The 21,728-nt window shown below is 47.6% G+C and overlaps 1 protein-coding gene across 1 annotated transcript; it reads left to right on the top strand.

Moving 5' to 3' along the window:
• Positions 1-12,400: 12,400 nt before the first annotated feature.
• LOC144168976 (uncharacterized) lies at positions 12,401-20,515 on the top strand. Its single transcript, XM_077697978.1, has one exon. It carries the CDS (start codon positions 18,924-18,926, stop codon positions 20,367-20,369), a length of 1,446 nt encoding a protein of 481 aa, XP_077554104.1. The 5' UTR covers positions 12,401-18,923; the 3' UTR covers positions 20,370-20,515.
• The last annotated feature ends 1,213 nt before the right edge of the window (positions 20,516-21,728 follow it).

The raw sequence follows: 21,728 nt of genomic DNA, 5'->3' as shown, positions 1-21,728 counted from the left end.
GAAGGGAGGGGTGTTGTGTAGTGTGACTGTGGCCACTAGGTTTGGTGGGAACAGGAAAGACAGCTACGAACATGTGACGTGTGGCCGCTCCACTTGGCGGCTATGAAGTGTTTTCAGAGTTGTTTTGATACGCATGTGTTCAGTTGGTGTTTGCCGGTCAGGAGTGTGGCCTGGTAAAATAAACGTTCGTGTTCCTCAACCCACAATATGTAATATTGTGTATACTTATTTACATATTTTTTCTTCGCAGGTAGACATCGGGAATGGCGTCCTTGTAGATGCGGGCACCCTAGCTCGCATAAAAGCGGACAGCAAGGGATCCGCCTGCCGATTTGCCCGTTCCATGGTGCGGCTCTTGTTTACCTCAGAGGAGCTGGTCGGGAGGTCTCTCTACGGCCGGAAATCCAACTCCCACAAGGACACTGCTGTTAAGGATGCCATAGACCCAGTGAGGTGGAACGCCATCCTCAGTACGTGAAACATTTTTATAAATTCTTTACTGTGAAATTGCAGTAAAGATGAGTCCTCTTCAGCAAAAGATACTGGATTTCCTTGATTTTAACCGTGCTTACCCACTTTCACAAAGAAAGTTTTGTATATGTTTCCTCAACATCTTCAACTTACCCTGCCTTTAAAAGATGTTTGTTCTAAAAGATTACAATTGTGGACAACTTCAAATTTTTTAGTACAAAAGATTAGCAGTCATGAAAGTGCAGTACCAAAAAACACTCCAGTGTGTTAACTGCATGCTAGCATTCAAGTGCTGTGCTCATTTTCATTCGCATGATTGTTTTGCTGATTGAGTAGTCCTTTTATTAAACTCATCTATTTTGTTGTCATTTTTCCCTTAAAAGGACCCTGCAGCACTTAACACCGACTACTCCTAATGTATTTTGGAATAGTCTTGTCCCAGCAATCTCCTCCCGCAAGAATTTTAAAAATCTGCTCACTATCATTGAAGCTATGCATGATAAAACATCGCACATAATCATTCCTTCTCTCGACCACGGACAATGTGAAAAATGTTGCATGGACTTTCCTGCAGAAAGGGGCAGCTCATGGCGTTCTCTTCAGTGGCCTTCAATATATCACAGGCCGGGGAGTTTTCTCTTGTCCTCCCTGACGTAGAAGGGTCTATTTCTGGTATGGTGCAACAAACAAGCATTGCCACCTGCTCGCTAGCGGGGCTCAGGCTGGTAGGGCGTTTTTGAAGCAATAAATGTTGTCAGGTGGTCTGGCTGACCGGGAAGTATTTAGTTCATCACTCAAACTCTGCGTGCACGCAAAACACAAAATAAACACCAGAACTGCTCGTACAAATTCAGGCATAGAAGAGCCTGGTTCACAGCGCCGATGACGGCTGGCTGTCACAGGAAATGCAAAAAATAAACCGGGGACACTGCTCTTAAAACAGCTTCCTTAAATTTTTAAGTAAACCCCGTGAAACTTGAAAGTCTTGCTGCTTTTTTCCCAGTGATTTGGAATATGCCATTATTTTTTGAGTCAGTTAATTTCCCGAGATAATTAGAGATACTTAGCCATTTTTGGTCAAACAATAGACAAAACAGTGTCGGTAATAAAACTGTAATCTCTAAATTTTCCAATACTACGAACCTTAGTGAGTTCAATAAGAGGATCGGTTTTTTGATGCATCGCTTGGGGCTAATTTTGCAACTCATTGAACTTTGGTGGCACCAGTGGCAAGGAACAATTTTGTGTGCCCATTTCAAGTGCAGTGTCCCCCCTTAAGTTGACCAGCAACAGCCAGTAGGGCAGCCACGTCATTTCAGCGGTGCCACTGGTGCATAATGAGGGAAATTTAAGAGAGCGCGGTTCGTTTTTTAAAGTCTTTCACAGCGATTTGGTGCTCACCATTTCCTGTGCACATGTAATATTTGGCTCAGGTATTCCTGGCAGTCACACAGCACACAGGTTTATTTGCACTGCTCAAAGCATGTGCAGGGTCCCTTTAAAGTAACAGTAGTTTGAATGTAAACATAAAGAAAACAATAATGCTGTGTTTAGGTTTGGGGCATAGTAACTTTCCCCCACAAGCTTTGTTTGGATGACGGGTAACAACAGGTACACTTTCAAAAGGTACCAAAATAGGCATGCCAAGAAAAAACAAATAAAGCCTAACTACTTTTGATCTGATAAATATGCTGTGATGTGCTTACAAACCCAGGTTGATATTGGTGCAATTTTTTTCCTCCCCAGATTACACAGTGAAGGAATACAATGTTCCTGGCCTACAGATTAAAAATTCTTGTATTGTATTGTATTGTTTGTGGTTTATTGGCGCAAGGGTTTCTAAGACCAAAGAGCGCCAGAACTCTGTTATGTGGTCTTTCAATAGTCATGTTTGTGCTTAAAATATGTATGAAATGAGTATGATACTTCTTAAAATACTGTATATATGGGTGTAGAGGGCCCGTCCACTAAAGCATGAAGATGTTCATAATGGTGGCTGAAATGGATTATGGGTGCAACGTGATGCACCTCGAGCCAAAGAGCATGCGACGAGAGTGGGCCTGCCGTGCGGACAAAGGGAGCATGAGGGCCTCACTCACTGCTCGTAGGCTCTGAGGTCACGCACTGTACGAGATGAGTTTTAAAAACTTGATGTCTGCAAGATAACTTAAAAGACTTTTGTTTGTAAACATAGGTTCATCTCCTAAAAACAGTGAAGGATGTAGTGGAATGTTGTAGGTATATATTTTCGGGAAATGCCGTTTTCTGGCTTCATTGCAGAATGTGCACTCAATTAATACATGGAGGACGGTGAGTCGTTCCCCACACTTGTTACAAACAGGTGGGAGTGTTCCATTCAAAAGATATGCGTGTGTAGCGTAAGTGTGGCCTATTCGCAGTCTGCAAATGGATACTTCAATGAATCTGTTTTGTTTTTCTGTTGTGTATCTTCCTAGTTTTTGGTTTTACTGAGTGGACCTTGTTGTCTGTGTGTGTGTCCCACATGTGCTGCCAGCATTTACGGATTCCCCTCCGGATTACTGGTTTCAGATCGAGGTGAGGGACCTGCGCTACATCAACACCACTACGTAGGGCCGCCAAAGTGGCGTTCTGGTCAGCAATTTCATTTCCCAGAATGCCACTGTGTCCAGGGATCCAGCAAACAAGTATTTTTAGCTTTGACTTATAGGCAGTTATAAGAGCTTTAAAAAGGCGGTTTAGAATAACGTTTTTTGTGGGCTTAAAGGAATCCAATGCAGTTACTACGCTTAGGGAGTCTGTGTAGATGACTGATTGTTGTATTTTGTTCTGTGTAATGTGTTCCACTGTGATTAGAATACCATAGGCTTCTGCTGTAAAGATGCTACAATTTCTGTTCAATGTCCTTGTGCTGGCAAAGTCCGGGCCATGTGCAGCACAGGACACAGAAGAAGAAGACTTGGAATCATCTGTGTAAAAAGAGGCGCATGGATATCTGTGTTGTAAACTTAAGAAATGCTGTAAAATCAATTCACGGGGTGCACGACGCTTGTCAATTTGTTTAAAGGATGTGTCACAATGAATAGTTGACATGTCCCAAGGTGGGACTGTATCGGCGATACAGGTTTTTATGCCATCATCTAAAGACACCCCTATCTCCTCTGCAAGGCCTTTGACACGCAAGGCTACAGGGGCAGGGATCGACGGGCGCGCTAAATACAAATGGGCGGATGAGATGTCATTCACAATAGAATTGCATGGGTGATTCGTCATAGACATTGTCCTAATAGCATAGAGGAGTGCTGTATAAGCACGCTGGTGCTCTAGGCACCAGTGGTCGCATTCTACATAAAGACTCTGGATTGGACTTGTCCTGAAGGCTCCAGAGGCAAGGCGAAGGCCCAAATGTAGTACTGGGTCTAACATTTTTAAGGCAGTTTTAGACGCGGACCCGTATGTTACACTTCCATAGTCTATACGTGACCTAACTAAACTCACAAAGAGACGTAGAAGGCAGTCCTTATCAGCACCATAAGACTGATGTGACAACACTTTTAAAATGTTAATGGTTTTTAGGCATTTTTGTTTGAGTTTCTTTAAGTGCTGTACGTACGTTAGTTTTCCGTCAAGTACAACACCTAAAAACTTGTGTTCTTTCTTGACAGCGATCCGTTCTCCGTTCAGTGTGACATCGGGTTCTCGACGAATTCCACGCTGTCTTGTGAATAACACACATGTACTTTTGTGAGGATTCAATTTAAAACCATTTTCTTCCGTCCATTTTGCAAGCCTGTTCACACCTAACTGTATCTGCCTTTCACATATGGACTGATTGCATGACCTAAAGCTTATTTGGACGTCATCAACATACATTGAGTAGGAGATTGAGGGTGGCAAGGATTTCCCAAGTGAATTCATTTTAATTATAAACAGAGTACAGCTTAATACTCCACCCTGGGGAACCCCATTTTCTTGTATGTATGTTCTTGATACCACTGTCCCTACTCTTACCCTAAATGTCCGCTCCGACAAATAACTTTCAATAGTGTTTAGCATATGTCCAGACACACCGAAAGCCTTGAGATCAAGCAGTATGCCGTAACGCCAAGTTGTATCGTATGCTTTTTCTAAGTCAAAGAAAACAGAAAGACAGTGCTGTTTGTGGATAAAAGCATCTTTGACATACGACTCAAAGGCAACTAGCTGGTCAGTTGTGCTTCGACCTGATCGGAAGCCAGCCTGACAACTGTCCAGGACGCCGTTATATTCAAGAAAATGGATTAGCCTCTTATTTACCATTTTTTCAAAAACCTTGCCTAAGCAACTTGTCAGAGCTATTGGTCGGTAACTGGCAGGTAGTGAGGCATCTTTCCCCTGTTTTAATACGGCAACTACAACTGCTTCTCTCCAAGCTCTCGGAAAGTATCCCGCCGCCCATATTTTGTTGAACAAGTGCAAGAGTGTTCGGAGAGTTTCTGGGTGCAGATGTTGTATCATTGTGTATGATATACTATCTGCCCCAGGCGCTGAAGCCTTACATGTTCCCAAGGCGACCAAAAGCTCTGTTATGGAAAATTCTGTGTTGTATGGTTCGTCAGATCTTTTGTTATCACGAATCGGTTTCTTCTCCATAGATGTTTTGTGTCGTAAGAAAGCATTCGTGTAATGAGCAGAACTCGATACATATGAAAAGTATTTCGCAAGTGTGTTTGCCTGGTCCTCTAGGGTATCGCCTGTACTGTTGACCAAAGGTAGGGTGTGTGTTTTCCATCCATTAAACTTTTTAATTCTGTTCCATACTTTGCCTGCATCTGTGTACGAGTTGATAGAAGTCACGAAAGAGCGCCAGCTATCTCTTTTTGCTTGCTGGCGAATGCGTCTTCCTTGTGCTTTTGCACGTTTGAAGGAAATCAGGTTTTGCGTAGTGGGGTACCTGCGAAGGACACCCCACGCCTTATTTTGAGCCTGCCGTGCAAGCCTACACTCTTCATTCCACCACGGCCTCCTAGTGTTAGGTGTGGCCCCAGATGTTTGCGGAATTGAGCCCTCGGCAGCATGAAGAATGTGTGCAGTCACCAGTTCACAGGCTTCGTCAATGCCCAAATAGCTTAAGGACGTGTATGAAAGCTGAGATAATTGTTTAAATTTTAACCAATCAGCACCAGATTCCTTAAACTTTTTATGGCAGATGGAACTGTTACGGGCTTTATCAATGCCTTTCAAGATGACAGGGAAGTGGTCGCTCCCATAGGGGTTGTCGTCCACTTCCCATTCAACAGCCGGAAAGAGGACAGAAGAGCCGATCGCCAAGTCTATGTGTGAGTATGTATTGTGTGTAGTGTTGTAGTATGTCGGCTCTTTTTTGTTAAAGAGACAAGCTCCGGATGAGAAGAGGAATTTTTCTATCAAGCGGCCCCGGGAATCTGTGCGTTCAGATCCCCATAGTGGGCTGTGTGCATTCAGGTCACCTACGAGTAGGAACGGTTCCGGCAGCTCATCTATGAGTAACTCAAATTCAGAGCTAGATAAACGATATTCAGGGGGAATGTATAGTGAGCAAATTGTTGTTAATCTGTTGAAAATAATTGCCCGGATTGCAACCGCTTCTAGGGCGGTACGCAATTGAAGAGATTGGCAAGGGATAGATTTTTGCGTAATTATAGCTACGCCACCAGAGCAGTGCGTGCAGCTATCTCTGTCTCTCCTAAATACAGAGTATTGGTTCAGGAAATTGGTGTGCTTAGGTTTCAAGTGTGTCTCCTGTAAACATAGGATGGCTGATTGCGTTTTGTGTAGGATTTCATATATATCATCTAGGTTTTTAATAAGGCCCCGGCAGTTCCACTGTGTAATTATTTGTGCTACCATAAATGTTTAGGGAGGAGATTTTACCTGGTGTAGATGAGGACTCGGGCTGGATGTATACTATCTATCAGTTCTGCCTTGGGCCTGTGACACGGGTGGCTGGTGGCTTTCTGCCTCGCCCCGCCATGGTGCGCTGTTCTCTTTCCGCCTTTGGCACTGGCAGAGACGGTGTTACCTCCATGTCATCATCTGAGTGGTGTGACAGTGACGAGATGGAGTCCTTGCGGGCTCCGCCTCGGGATATGTTCGAAGTGGAGGCAGGCGCCCCTGCCGTCCCCGACTGTTTGTTGGACACAGAAGTGGTCGTGGGACCGACCACATCTACGTCCATGGCCGCCTGCAGTCTGGCAGCCGGAAGAGGAGGATTGACGGCAGAGCCGTCACTCCTCACACTCGCAGCTAACACAACACTTGCGGGCGCCACAGGTGTCGTGTCGGATGGTTGGGCTGCCTTGGGCAGCACCTGGGGGGGCTGGGACGGCACCAAGTCTGCTTCGCAGTACTGGGTGGCCGCCGTGACTAGACGCCGCTCCGCCCCCCGGCGAGCTGCATCGGCATACCTTTGGGAAAACATTGAGTGTTTCTGTCGTGCTTCTTGATAGGTAATGTTCTGGGTGACCTTCATGTTTATGATTTCTTTCTCGGCTTTGAATTTAGCACATGACCGAGAGTATGCAGCGTGGGGTTGTTCACAGTTGGCACATTTCAATACGTTAGAACCACAGTTCTCTGAAGGGTCATGATGTCCTGCGCACTTGGCACATGTCAGTTTTCCGCGGCAGGTGGTAGTACTGTGCCCATACCGCTGGCACTTGAAGCAGCGGCGTGGGTTGGGTATGTAAGGTCGTACGTTGCAATGAAGGAAGCCTGCAGTGACAGACTCCGGTAGGACACTTCGGTCAAAAGTTAGGATCACATGTTTCGTTTTTACTTCTTTGCCATCGCGTCTGATCATTATTCTTCTTACCGCAGTAACGCCCTGGTCTCGCATGCCCTCGAGGAGGTCAGACTCACTTTCATTGAGCAGGTCCATCTCAGATATGACGCCCTGCGAGCTGTTAAGGCTCCGGTGTGGCGTTACAGCTACTTCAAGGCCAAGTAGGTCGGTCTGGTTCAAGAGACTATCAGATTGTTTTTTAGTAGATAGTTCTACAAGCACGTCCCCCGATGTCAGCTTCTTTGCCTTGTAGTTCGCGCCAACTACACTCTCAATGAACTTGGCAATTAAGAAGACCGACTTGCAGGTAACTGGAGATTCCTTGTCCTTAGATTGTATCACTAAGAAGCGAGGAAAGTTGTCCGGGGTGTTAAATTTCATGTTGGGCAGAGGTTTGAAAATTACATCGGTGCGGGCCCTTTTTGGGGCCCGATCATTTGGAAGAGAGGATTTCGAAAGTACCATGCGGCATAGTATAAGGCAGGGAACTGGGGTACTTTCTTCTTTGACGTTACCCTGATGGTCAAAGAGGTCCCGGAGCTCCCAGCCTGATAGACAGACAGGGAGCCCATCGGCCGGAGCTTGACCAGGGCTCCGACGGCCACCGTTCACGGCTTCTAACCCTTCACCTTTCAACTTCTCGCCACGGTAGGTAACAGCTTAAGTATGGGGGGCTCGGGGTACGCGGTGTCGCCACTCACCGTCACCAAGATTACTCAAGGTGCCCCGTGCGGGGATTAAAAATTCTTTGTCGACGCTTCTGGCTCGCGGCTACTAGTGCCAAAGAAATCGCACAAAATAAATGAATGGAATGAATTTCTTGTGTTCAATTTCTGTCGACAAATGTCTTAAAACGTGTGCGCGTCTTATACTTGCGTGATGCTATGTAGGAGCTCAGGTGAAGTGTTTATAGAATGAATCACTGTTTCAGTGTAGTGTTTGCTTTGGTTAGCAAAGCGAAATGGTTTGGTTAGCAAACAGCGATTGAGTTGAAACTTTACGCTAAACTTTCCATTAAAAGTCTTCAGAAAACTTTTTGTAGAAAGTCTTCAGAAAACTTTCTGTAGAAAGTCTACAGACAAATTTCAATTCAAACACGGTGGCCAATGGTTGACAAAATGTTGGTAGGTTGTTGCTAGGAGGTCTACAGACAGTCTGTAGACAGTCTACTTAATGTCGCTAGATCCTACTGACATTTTTCAACAAACATTCTATTCAATGTTGGTAAAAATTTTTATAAGGGGCCGCAGCGCTAGTCGAGATGTTTTCTTGTGTGGGAGTCCCTAAAGAGGTGTTGAGTGACAGGGGGACCAACTTCACATCCGAACTCATGAAGGAAGTGGCGCGGCTGCTCTCAGTACGCGAACTCCACACTAGCCCATACCACCCGATGGCAAATGGGTTGGTTGAAAAGTTCAATGGAACCTTAAAACTCATGTTGAAGCGCATGTGTGCGGACAAACCCAGGGACTGGGATCGCTACCTAGCTCCACTGCTCTTCCTTTCGCGTACGAAGAAGTGCCGCAAGCAAGCCTCCGATTCTCTCCCTTCGAGCTACTGTACGGTCGCCACATCAGAGGTCCCCTGTCCATCCTTAAGGTGACATGGAGTAACGAAAGTCTGGATAAGGAGATCAAAACTACATATCAACATGTTCTCGACCTTCGTAACTGGCTGGAAGAAACATGTCGCGTACCGCACGAAGAGCTCGAGAAGGCAGGAGCCCATTATCCGAAGTTGTACAACCGAAAGACGAGGAATCGACGATTCAAGACCGGACCGAGACAAAGTCTTAGTCCTTCTCCCAACAGATAACAAGCTCCTTCTCCACTGGAAAGGACCATTCGAGGAGAAAGAAAGAAAAGGGGAAGCGGACTACGTCATCAAGACACCCAGTGGGTCCAAAATCTTTCCCGCCAACCTGTTGCAGAAGTACGAAGAAAGGCAACCCAACCCGGAAAAGACGGTGTGCAACGCGATATGCGGCGTATCCGAACCGAATGAAGAGAGCGCATACCGGTTCACGACTCTGTTAAGACGGAAGGCATCGCTGACGTCAAACTTTCACCAAGCCTTACAGCAACGCAAAAAGCCCAAATTGAAGCTGAACTGAAGCAACATTCTAAGATTTTCTCTAATGTTCTGCGAAAAACTAGTTTGGTGGAATGTCACCTGGAGCTCACCACCGACACCCCGGTTCCCGTAAAACAATACCCACTGCCGTTCGCTACAGTGTAGAACATGGAGAAGGAAGTACAAGACATGAAGGCTCTGGAAATCATAGAAGAATCGGTGTCCCAGCTCCCTGGTGTTGCTGGTGAAAAAGTCCGACTACACCAATCGGTTCGTCGTAGACAACCGAAAACTCAAATATTAAAGTTTAAATGAAAACGTGATACAGTCGATCCCGGATATAACGAACCCGGATATATCGAATTATTGTATATATCGAACAGTCTAAACATCCCCTTGGAAATCCCATGCAAAAGTATAGCGCTGTTGTACGCGTGTATCGAACTCCCGGTCACCGCCACATGCGTATTTCGAACACTCCCGCGCGTCAAGCGCCCCTGCAAGTGCGCTTCGCCGCTCCTCCTGGGAAGGTTCCGGCGACGAGTTCTCGTGCGCGCTCCCGCGCTCGGTGAGAGAGAGGCTCCGTCGCGTCGCTAGAGTGACCTTGGACGCCTCAGCCGCGTGGTAAAGAACGCGGGCGAGAAATTGCGGGCGAGAGACAGTTGAGGAGGAAGGAAAATCCAGTTTCTGCGCGCTTGAGCCTGTTTGCTTGAGCGGCGGAGTGGTCCGCTCTCGCCGCTTGGCCAGTGGCAGTGGTTGCTCCGTCGGGAAACTCGTGAAGTGTGGTGCGTGTTTGTTTTGTTTTTGCGGCGCCGGGTCACGCGTTTCGGAGCCATGGACGCAAAAAAACGTAAGAAGTTGGATTTCTCAACGAAGGCAGATATCATTCGACGGGTGGAGACCGGCGAAAAGAAGTCGTCGGTTGCCAAGGAATTCGGAATTCCTCGGAGCACCTTAAGCACAATACTGCGCCACAAAGCTGATGTGAAGGCGAAGGCAGCGCAGTGCGGCCGTTCTGGAGCGTGTCGCGTGCGTGCACCGGAATACGATAAGGTTGAGAAAGCCCTGTACGCCTGGTTCTTGGAGACTCGGGCAAAAAACATTCCTGTTGACGGCCCAATGCTCATGGAAAAGGCAAAGTGGTTTGCAACCGCGCTAGGTGAAGACAACTTCACTGGTGGCACAGGATGGCAGCAACGCTTTAAAAATCGCTACGACATCGTCGGGAAGACCCTCTCGGGTGAAAGCGGGGCAACCAGCAGCAACAACAGCATTGAGAAGTGGCTGTCCGACGAATGGCCAGACATTTGCAACAGCTTTTCGCCGTCGCAAATATTTAATGCCGACGAAACTGCCCTGTTTTGGCAGATGCTGCCAAGCAAGACGTTGGACTTCAAGGGCAGCAAATGCCATGGCGGAAAAATGAGCAAGGTGCGCATCTCCATTTTGCTCGCTGCAAATATGGACGGCTCGTGCAAACTTCAGCCGTTCGTTATCGGCAAGAGCAGATCGCCACGCTGCTTCAAGAACGCAAGAGGTCTCTCGGTGCGCTACGCATCCAACAAAAAAGCGTGGATGACACGCGATCTGTTCACGGAGTGGCTCCGGGCATGGGATACCGAGCTGGAGAAGTCCGGCCGCCAAGTCTGTCTCCTTCTCGACAATTGTTCGGCCCACCACGTCGCCATCCAACTGAAAAACATCACCGTGAAATTTTTGCCGGCCAACACTACGGCGAAGCTGCAGCCTCTCGACCAAGGCATTATCAAAGCCTTCAAGGTTGGGTACAGGCGACGACTGGTGCAGAGGCTCCTGACGAACCTTCGTTTGGGAATCGAACTCAAAGTTGACCTTCTTGGAGCTACACAGATGCTGACAGGCGCTTGGAACGACGTGAAACAAACCACAGTCGTAAACTGCTTCCGCAAAGCGGGCTGTGTGGTGACTCCTGACGAGGCGTGTTCGGACACCGAAGACGACGGCGTTGAGTGCTTCGACTGTGAATTTCAGGCGCTGGCGGCATTCCCAGGTGCCATCCAAGATGGCGCAACAGCGCGCGATTTTTTAAGTGCTGACGATGACGCGCAGGCTGTGGCGGATCTCACCGATGCGGAGATCGTGGCGGACATCGCAATTGCCGCTGCCGAAGAAGCGGCAACAAGCGACTCCGATGAAGATATCCACCCGCCTACTGCAGCTGAGCTTGCGTCGGCGTTCAGCGTGATTCGCCGCTGTTGCGGCGCAATGGAAGGCGCCGGACTTTAGCATTTGGACAGCGTCAGCAAACTTGAAGACAGTTTAATGAACTTCATGGCGCAAAAGAAGAAGCAGTCCAAGCTCACGGACTTTTTTCATGCCAAATAAATGGCCGTGGTCGTTGCGCTGTGTTTCGTATTTTCCGTGCTTTGGAGAACAAGTCGGTTACAAACCGCTTGTCACGATCTCCGAAAGCTCTCAGTGATGTGCGGAGTATTCAGGTAAGCTTCAGGTAGGCATATTTTATATTTCGAATTATCGATATATCGAACTATTTTACGATCCCCTTGGAGTTCGTTATATCCGGGATCGACTGTATTTGAAGCAGAAAAATTTGAAAAAGTATGGCAAAACACCTGATACGCAAGGGACGCGTACACTCTGAGGCTGAGTAGGGCAAAAATAGTTGCACCCTCGTAACCGCAACTACGTCCAGAATAAAACTAGACAATAGCGGTTAAAATCTGATGTAAATTGGCTAAATACGGCATTTTTCCCCATATCATGCGGAACCCAAACTTGCAATCTGCCGGACCACAGCAAAACGGCGAAATTAAGTGTTCCTGGAAGGCGCGGTCTGACTGGCATAATAAAAACCGTAACAGAACCGTAGTATCTTTCTGTACCTCACGGCGAGTTTTTTTGTTTTTTTTTTTTTCCAGAATACAGTGTTATCTAATGGCCCCTTGTCCAGTACCAGTCCTCCTAGTGGCCGCCACGGCGAACCTAAACTGGAAGTAAGGCGCCCTCCCTCCGCTCCCTCCCCCCACCCCCCCCCCCCAAAAAAAAAAAAAAAAGTTTTGTTTTGCTTTCGGGAAACTCGTGCACGAAACATTGTCGCCCTGCCTAGGGTACCTCCCGCACACACCTGTCACCCGTGCCTTTCACAACAATTTCACAGTAGCAGGCGCACGCTCGCGTGACTAATCTACAGTGGCCGAAAGCTTCCTTCACTTTTTTTCATTTTCGTTGCTCCCTCACTGGTAGCCAAGCGCTCTTAGCGAGGTCAGCCTCATTTTTTTGCCCCTTTCCTTTGAAAGCCTTTTTTTGTGTGCACGTACGAACGTGGAGGTAACTGGTACGAACTCACTGTGAACTGTCCGCAAAGAAGAAATAAAAACGTGCAGCCATAACCACTCCCAATGCAGCAAGCTGAGAAAATGCCCTTTTGTTTTTTTCGCCCGATGCTATTTGCTAAACATTGTTAAATTTGTTAAACATTGAGAAAATTTGGCTCTTATTACATTTTGAAATAAAAACTCGCTCTTTGACACCGACACCACAGTCAGAAATCAATAATGACCTTGTTCTACAGACCCGCTCCATTAGCGCTGGAAAGCAGGTTTTCTTCCAATAATTAAATATTATTGGTTTTTTTATTTTTCATTGCAGTAAAACCATTCTGATTAAGATCTGTGCTGACAGGAAGCGTCTCTTTCCTCACATGCCTCGTGAAAGGGAGGGAAGGGGCCCTTGTTTCGTGCTACGTAAGCCTCTGAGCATGATAGCGATTCTGCATGCGAATAATGAGCAATCTTTATATTTTCTGTTGCTCTCATACAGTGGTTCACTGCGTTCAGTCAGAGAGCACGAGCTCCCAGGTTCTGTTTCTGGTTGGAGTGGCGTCTTTTCTGCTGGAGTAGGAAAAACAACAATGCCTGAGTTTCGCATGTTAACGAGCGTGGCCAGGGTCTTAATTAATCCATAGCCTTGTACTCAGTGCACTTCACAGGCCTCGTTTGGCTGGACTACATAAAGCGTTGATTTTGCTTCTATCTTTTTGCTTTTTGGGGTATATTTACGGACGTTTGTTAGGGCTGCTGGAAACTGCGCTTTTTCTCATTTTTGCGTCCTACCACGAATGTTATCCTACCACAATTAACACTTGTTTTGTTGTCCTATTTCTTTCTTGTAGGAGCGTGACAACATGCGCCCCTTGCCAACAGCGGAACGGAGGATAGTTGTCTGCTCTGAACGGACATGTACCTCGTGCAAGTGGAGCACGCTTGCGCCAAGGACATCAGCCATGTATACCCGGAATAGCCCAATACTGGGCGCATCGCCGTGACAAGGTGTGCCAAACAGGCCTTCGAAATAAAGACTCCGACATTCAGAGTGAAGTACGGTTTACTTGTGTTGCGTATGTTGCTTACACAGTGTTGCAATAAAAGCTTGAAAGTGACATTTTCTTCGTCGTGAATATTTCAAGTGGCCAATAAATACTGTTTACTCCTGCTTTCGGAATTGTCGGTCTAATGGAACGACAGTCACTCCCCATGGAGTATTTGCACGAGCCAACACATCGACTTTTAGTATGCACAGTTAATCCAGTGGAGAGCATTTTCAGGGATGAACATTTAGTCTTGAAAGCGTCAATTGGTCTAAGGGGAGTAACGGGAAAGCGTAACGATTGATACTCAGAGGACCAACGGTTGGTCACCAGTGGACTAACAGGGGAGACTAACAGTTGATCTGAAAGGGACCAACAGTTGAACCGTCAAGGCACTCAGTGTAGAGGGACTAACAGTTGGTACCCTTGCCGTTAGTCCCAAAAAGGACTAATGCTAGTGGCAACACATTTAGTCCCCAAAAGGACTAACGCCCATGCCCCTTTAATCTTTTTTGGCTAAGAGTGTAGTAAATCATCACAACTCGTAAAAACATGCTGACCATGCAAATACTATAATAACTACCAGGAGAACTGCCCCTCTGGTAATTAGTCCGGTAATTGCAATGCACGTATCTAGATATGCCACGAAGCCACCATCCCTTGACCTTGGTGATGTGTTTTGCGTATTTTAGCAGTTCTTAACGCTTGTATAACATCAGCTTAATAGCGGGTTCATTGGTAACTTTATAATACCTCGATAAAACTACCAACGTGTCTTTCATATGTTGAGGAATTAAAGGAATCGAATTGAACTGCCAGGCAATTCCAGGAGTAGGAATGGGGGATGTTTTGGCATTCTGAGGAATTTAAAGGAATGGAATTTAGGCAAATTGTCATTCCCCGGAATGGAATTGGAATGGAATGAGGACGCCCATTCCGCAACACTGGTGGCAACTGGAGTGGCGAGCGTCCCAAAGCATAGCCTCCTTTATTTTCTGTGCTCGCGCAGTCAGTGAGAGCCACCTAGATTAGAAGGCCCTCCCACCCCTCCTGCCAAGCCCTCTGACATCACTGCACCTTGCCCTAGCGAAACATCTCGAAACGGCCGGCTCATTTTTGCCACTACTTCCACATATGCTACTTTGCAGTAATCCTGACGTAGCATGCTTGCAGAAATACTGTGCAAAGCCAGCGCCACCTCGGCGACTACGCAGTAGTTTTAACGCCACATGCCTCATCGCTTTGCCGCAGCCTTTTCTTGCTTTTCGATAGGTGGCGCCAAAACAAAACAGGTACATTTGTTTTGTGCAAAAAGAATAGCGCGGCGCCGGCAGTCGTCCGTTCTTGCCGTGTGATGTAGAAGCGTTCGCGCTATGCTTGCCATATTCGTGCGAATATGGGTCGCTGTTGCGTGCCAAATTGTAAAGGAGGTTACGATAATGGGCCAAAGGTACGGCTAGCAGGCCTGAAATAATGATAGTGTGCTGGCATACACTGTTTGCATGTTGAGGGAAAATGATATGAACGGCACGTGCCACGTGTTATTAGCGTCTTAACTAAAACAAGGAATGTGGTGGGGCACAACAAGGGTGACTCAACTTCTTAGCGAAACTGCACCAGCTTCTGAATGCATATAGTGAAGGGAACTCTCACGCAATGCTCACAACAAAGGGTAACATTGAGTTGCTTTTAATGCGGAAGTGTTACTTTGCTAAAGGGGAGGTGGGGGGGGGGACTGTGCACCTGGCTAGTGTCCACAAAAGCCGCGTCTCACAAGCACATGTGTCTATGGCCTCTCCCACCGGCACGTTTTGATGCTGGTGAATGGCTTATGAATCACAGCGCGTGAGTTGAACGTTAATATAGGGAACACCAGCCCAGCACCGAGAGAAGGGAATGCAGATTCTGCGGCGCATGACTCGTTTGGCATCTACAAAGGGAGTGTGCTTGCAAATGCAGTCCTAATTGGCCTGGAGTTTCCACTGCAACACAACTTTGCAACGCTTTGTTGTAACAACGACCAGAGCCAAAATAAACTTCTAAGATCGAACCTTTTAAGAATATGCTTAGGGATCATCTGCAACTTTTGTGAATGCACCACTGTCACAAATTCTCACACTTTGGCCTGTGGTAGTAGCACCATGGCCTTTCTTTCTTTCGTCTGGTCTTTTGTGTGCATTGCTGTTTTTTTGCAAGCCATGAAAATTGACTGACTGGACATAAAGCATTCCATTTGACTGAGAGTAAACATTTCACATTTTTGCACACATATAGTATGTATGTGTTGTGTGCATGTATATGCAATGTATGCATATTATATGTGCATGCACATGTGTCTGTGACCTCCAAATGTGCAGGTCACGTATGCTGATACCCCTGAAAGCCTGGAAGCAGCCAAGCAGGAGCTCCACTCCCAGCAACATGCAGGCTACGTCAACCGTGTAGATACTTTCATGGAGAAGGAAGCGGAGTGGGTCTTGCTCTTCCGTCTGCACTTTAAAACAAGGGGCCACAACACGAACAATTATTCTGAGGCTTCCATCAGGATTTTTAAGGACATTGTGCTGAGTCGCACTAAAGCCTACAATGATGTGGCCCTGGTGGAGTTCCTCGCGGTTACATGGGAGAAGTACTTCCGCAACCGAATTATTGACCATGCGAACTCGCGTGTGGCAGGGCACAGGCTGCTGTACGAGAAGCTCCTCAAGCGACTCCCAGAGACTGCCAAGGATCGTACAGTATCCTGTGGGGACGGCCTCTACGTCATACCAAGCGGCAAAGAGGACGGCACGATGTACGACGTCAACTCCACCATTGGGCTGTGCACATGCCACTCTGGTCAGCAGGGTGCATTCTGCAAACACCAGGTGCTTGTGCACAACGTGTTTGGTGGAACCTTCCCCAATGCACCTCTGCTGACCAGGGAAGGTCAGCAAGAGCTCGGTAGGCTTGCACTGGGGGATGAGTGCCCTGGAGCTGAGTTCTTTAAAGGACTGCACGAGAACTCATCAGAGCCTCAAGCTGCTCCTGCAGAGCATTTTGACGTTGAACAGCCATTTCAGCCCTCAAATGGAACAAGCTGCAGGCCTTCGAGCAGCCAGGAAATACAGGAGAACAAGATTTGTACCACCCTGCTGTTTTTCTCCAAGGCAGCCAAATTGCCCGAACTGTTGCGCCACAGTTTCACAAGTAGATGCCTCGTATATTTCCACTGGTAGTTTTCAAAAGAACCATGTGGAACCTTTATATCAAACCTCTGTAGAAGAAAATCCCGAGTATAGTGGGGTAACAAGGCATCGTAATTGTACGCCTGCAAATAAACCTGCAAGCTTACTCAGACTCCTTATAGCAATCCAGTTATTTCTGTTTGAACTTAAAGAAGCCTTTGTTAGTGAAGTCAAAGTGATGTCGAAGGCTAATTTCTATTTACAGTGTAGTGGTTAAGGGAAAGCAGCAAAGGATCTAGCTCATTGTCAGGGAGCACACGGGCATTGGAGGTCACTGGCAATGCAGACAGTCACAGACCAGAGTGCTTGCTTGACCATGCAGCTTACAGTACTTGTTGCTTTGACCTATGCAAGTAAGCCATTTGTCGTAGGTTGGTGAGAAGCCATCTACCAATTTACTTGATCCATAGTAAGTTCTGCACAATTTTCTACTAGTCAGCATAGGCTGTCAGTGAATCTAGAACAATTCTGTAATCTCAAAATGATTGACAGCGATAGATTTTTACTAGGTGATTGCTAAGTTTTACATGTTGAGATCATTTTTGCCTAGCAAAAATTAAGACTCACTCTGCGATTCTATTTAGTGATGATGTTGATGACAAATTTTCTGGAAAAAATCTGGTTCGGCTTGATTTGTAGAAATGTCTGCAGTGCATAGGGCGCTAAATATTGACTTCTACTTAAAAATAATACACCCTCAAAATATAATGGCATTCACCATGCAGCATGTAAATAGTCAATGCAGTGCGATAGTCCAAATTGTTAGAATTTTACGGCCTACCATATATGAAGCATTACGTAGCCAAACTGCCTCCAAGAATTGCTGGCATTGTTGCATTGTCTTCAGAGCATGGATTCATACAGAGACATGCTGTGCTCATTTGAGCAGTTGGAATCCTTCGCCAAGGACAACCCCGCCTGCAGCAAATATGCGGCAAGTATTGCCAAGCGCCTGAAAAAAGTAACCAACCAGCAGGCTCTTGTTGAGGCTTTAATGAGAGTAGATGCCTCACTTGCCAAAGCCACTAGATCGGGCAGCAGAATCAGTGTGCAGCCGACAAGCATTGCAAGACGCCGTGCCGGCTTAAACAGGGGCTCGAAACGTGTGGCACCAGGCCGACCACCAAAAGGGCCAGCAGCAAAGCGTGCAAAGCGGGTGCACACGCGGCATATAGAGGGCGCGCCAGTCAACCCGGCGATTGCAATATGGCGGACCAAGCGGTGATTGGAGGCGCATCGTAGTGCTCCGGCTGTATACCCCGATCATCTGTTGCCCTGGTCATCTGTATACCCCGATCTATCGTCATTTCTGGGCTATGTTGCCCTTCACGCGCTCATTGTCGTGGGGCGATGTAATGAGGCACGCAGGAACCTCGGATAAACGAATCCGGTGCTACACCGAGTGCGACGCGGTGCTGGATGCGGGACACTTGGTGTGTTGTGGTGTGAAATGTCAGGAGGCGTCATCTGTCACAGTCCAAGGTTTTTGCCTTCAAACTTCGGCCTTGAAGGGGAGACGCGGGTCGAAAAGGGGCGTTTTTTTCCAAATTTCACCTTCTCTGTTTTTTGTTGTTTTATCATCTTTATAGATTCTATTTTGACATCTGAAAATATCACGTCGAAATTCGCATCAGAAGTTTGTGAAAAATGCATCTAAGTGAGCCGCGGTGACGCGCGACATCGCAAAATTATGCGAAAATTGGCTCTTTTTGCCAGCTCGCGGGGCCGCGAAGAGCGGTGCCCGCCATATTGCGACCGTTGGTTCATGTAGAGTTGTCCATACTCTCCACGAGGCAACCTTCGGGAGTCTCGTGTCTTCACGGAAAATCTAAAAAAAAAAAGCAACAAAAAACCTCCTCTTCCCGGCGTTTCAAATCGCGCGCCACTGACGCGGGGCCGCCATTGGCTGACTGCGCCTGTGTTTTTTGCGCTGGTTTGCCCCGCAGTTTTCCCGTTTTTTTTTTTTTTTAAGTTTTCCCGAGTTGTTTTTTCGTGTTTTCGTGCGATGGCAAGCCCGAAAAAGTGCAACGCCGACCACCGGAAATATAGAACAAAGAATAAGTTCCGAGGAAAGCGGCGGAGGACGTACAAGAAGGTCGCAGCCGAAAAGAACGTCTCCGACGGGCCGGCGGCCGCTAGGCCTAACGTCGACCACGGCAACATCGCCCATGGCAACAGCGACCACAGTGACAAGGAGATCGGCGCTGCGGTGAATTTCGTGAGCGCATCGCAGAAAAAGATCGAGTTTTTCAAAAACGACGTCAGACCGGACGCCGATCGTGCTGAAAGCGTAGTGCTGTGCGAGTTGGGGGCATTGACTGCCGTCGTCGCGGGCGCGGCATGCCCTGTTTGCCACGAGCAAAAACTCGCGGTTCGGGCGCCCGATAAAAAGCGGAAAGGACTTTCTGCATTTCTAGAGCTCCATTGCGAAAATGCGGAGTGCCCGGAGAGCGTCCTTTCGTCCTCATACGCGTCGAAGCGGGTCACTTCAGATGGTGGCCGCTCTTCAAACAGAAGCTACGACAGCGGGAGTTCGCGTGAAACATTTGCCGTGAATGTGAAAGCGGTCCTGGCCGCGCGTGCCGTTGGAATTGGGCATGAGCAGCTATCACGATTTTGTGCAGTAGTTGGGTTGCCAAACCCTATGCACCACAAAACATTCCACGCGATCGGCAAAAAAATTCACAGTGCTGCTGTGAAGGCTGTGAGCGAAAACCTGGAAAGGGCACGCAGTGTGACCCAAGAGGCGGCTGGCGGTGGTGACGTGCCAGTCATGTTTGACGGCACATGGCAAAAAAGAGGCCATAAAAGCCACAACGGTGTGGGAACAGTTGTGTCTTTGGACACTGGTTTGTGCTTGGACTATGAAGTCCTTTCGAACTTCTGCCTTGCATGTAGTGTCCATAAAGACATGGGAGAGGATGAGGAGACATGGCAGGCGTTCCATGGTCCTGTCTGTGAAAAAAATTGCGACTGTTCGTCTCACGCCATGGAAGCCGAAGCTGCAGTGCACATTTGGCAAAGAACTCTGGATTATGAGACACCCCTGCGGTTCACCACTTTTCTGAGCGATGGGGATAGCAAGGCCCACAAAGCAGTCTGTGATGCTAACGTGTACCCTGACACGGCGGTGGAAAAAGAGGAGTGCACCAACCATGTGGCAAAACGACTGGGCACCGGCCTGCGCAAACTACCAACGCCACTTCCACAAGGCGAGAAGCTGAAGGAGCCCGCCATCCAAAAGCTTCAAACTTACTTCCAGGTGGCCATTGTGAACAACAGGGGAAGTGTCCAAACATGTACACTGCAAAATGGGCATCATATTTTCATTCCTGCTCAACAGACGGTGCGAGCAGCCACAAGTTCTGTCCTGCAGGACCAGACTCTTGGTGTAAGCACCGACGTGCTGAAGCACAGGGCAAGCCTGCACCGTGCCACACCCCCCTCCTGACCAAGGCACAGGGTTTGGCAATCCTCCCCATCTATAAGCGTCTCACAGATGAGAAACTGCTCACAAGGTGCCTCCACGGCAAGACACAGAACGCAGCTGAATCCCTCAATAGTAAGATATGGCTGCTCTGTCCGAAGACCCGTTTCGCTTCCTGGACTGCTGTGGAAACGGCCACAGCCATTGCAGTCCTGTGGTACAATAGGGGCCACGCAAGTTTCGAGCAGGTGCTGGAAGAGCTTGGGGTACTTCCTTCAGAGGCCCTAGTTACCCTCAGCGACCGCCGAGACAGCATGCGCATGCAGAAAATGAATGCACAGCAGACTGCTGAAGTGAGGGCCCACCGTCGCAGTGCAGCCAAGAGGGCCCGGATCGAGGAGTCCTGCCGCACCAGCCGGGAAGGAAAAACGTACACGCTGGAGGGTTCTAGGTACCTCATATACTCTCTGGACATGTGTGAGTGTTCAGCCAAAGTTTTAGGCTAATTAATTTGCATGTTTGTAAATACACACTTCTGAAACTTTCAAGCGTGTTTTTCTCATTTTGCAATTTTGGCCAAGTTGCATTTTTTCCGGGAAGTGTTTGGGGCACTTAGAATGGTCATACGACAGCGAAATTTGGCACACACATTGAGCAGAGTGCATAGAGTGCTGATATCTACTTGGATCTGCACTACCTCTCATTAATAAATGTTAATTAATAAATTAACTCTTAGGTGAGTGGCAAAAAGAAAGTACTTTGCTGCTCGGATATTTTATTCATAGTTTCAGACCTTGTACACAATTTCTAGCTAGATATCAGCACTCTATGGCTTATTGTTTTCGAGGAGCATCTCCCCTTAAAAGGAAGCCGCTCGAGCTGGAGTTCGTTTACGGCAATGACAGCTCACTGAAGCTACGTAAATGTCGTTATCGCTGATGCTAGCCACACGAGCGACCGCATTGGAGCCCGCACAAAGGCTCGCGCCTTTGAAAGCAGGCTCTCCCGCATTTGGAAGTGACGTTTTGCTGCGCACCTGTTTGTTTCCTTGGTAGAGGAAGCAGATGTGATACTGTTTTTTTTTTTTTTTTCAATATCCTGCTGCCTTGCCGCACAACGCGCACGACTTGCACGTGCAGATTGAAACGCACTGTCCGGAGCTGCGCGAGCTTAGCTGACGGATTAAGGCCCGTTCACACTTGCGATGAAAGCGAGCGAAAGCGACAGGAATTCTGTCCAGTGACAAAAATTGGTTCTTGCTATTCGACAAAAACCATCGTCGCGCGACAAAGCGACAGAATTCCCGTCACTTTGTCACGCAACAGTAGTTATCACACAACAGTAATTATTCCTGTAGACGTTCTTTATTATTGGTCGAAAGAG

This window comes from Haemaphysalis longicornis, unplaced genomic scaffold (genome assembly GCF_048455015.1).
Source record: "Haemaphysalis longicornis isolate Haplotype H1 unplaced genomic scaffold, Haemaphysalis longicornis Haplotype H1 scaffold_2, whole genome shotgun sequence".
NCBI lineage: Eukaryota > Metazoa > Arthropoda > Arachnida > Ixodida > Ixodidae > Haemaphysalis > Haemaphysalis longicornis.
This window is presented reverse-complemented; position numbering and strand designations above follow the sequence as displayed.

Bases quoted from the DNA above. Each gene is read 5' to 3' on its own strand.
- LOC144168976 (XM_077697978.1), top strand. From the start codon at position 18,924: ATGGCAAGCCCGAAAAAGTGCAACGCCGACCACCGGAAATATAGAACA.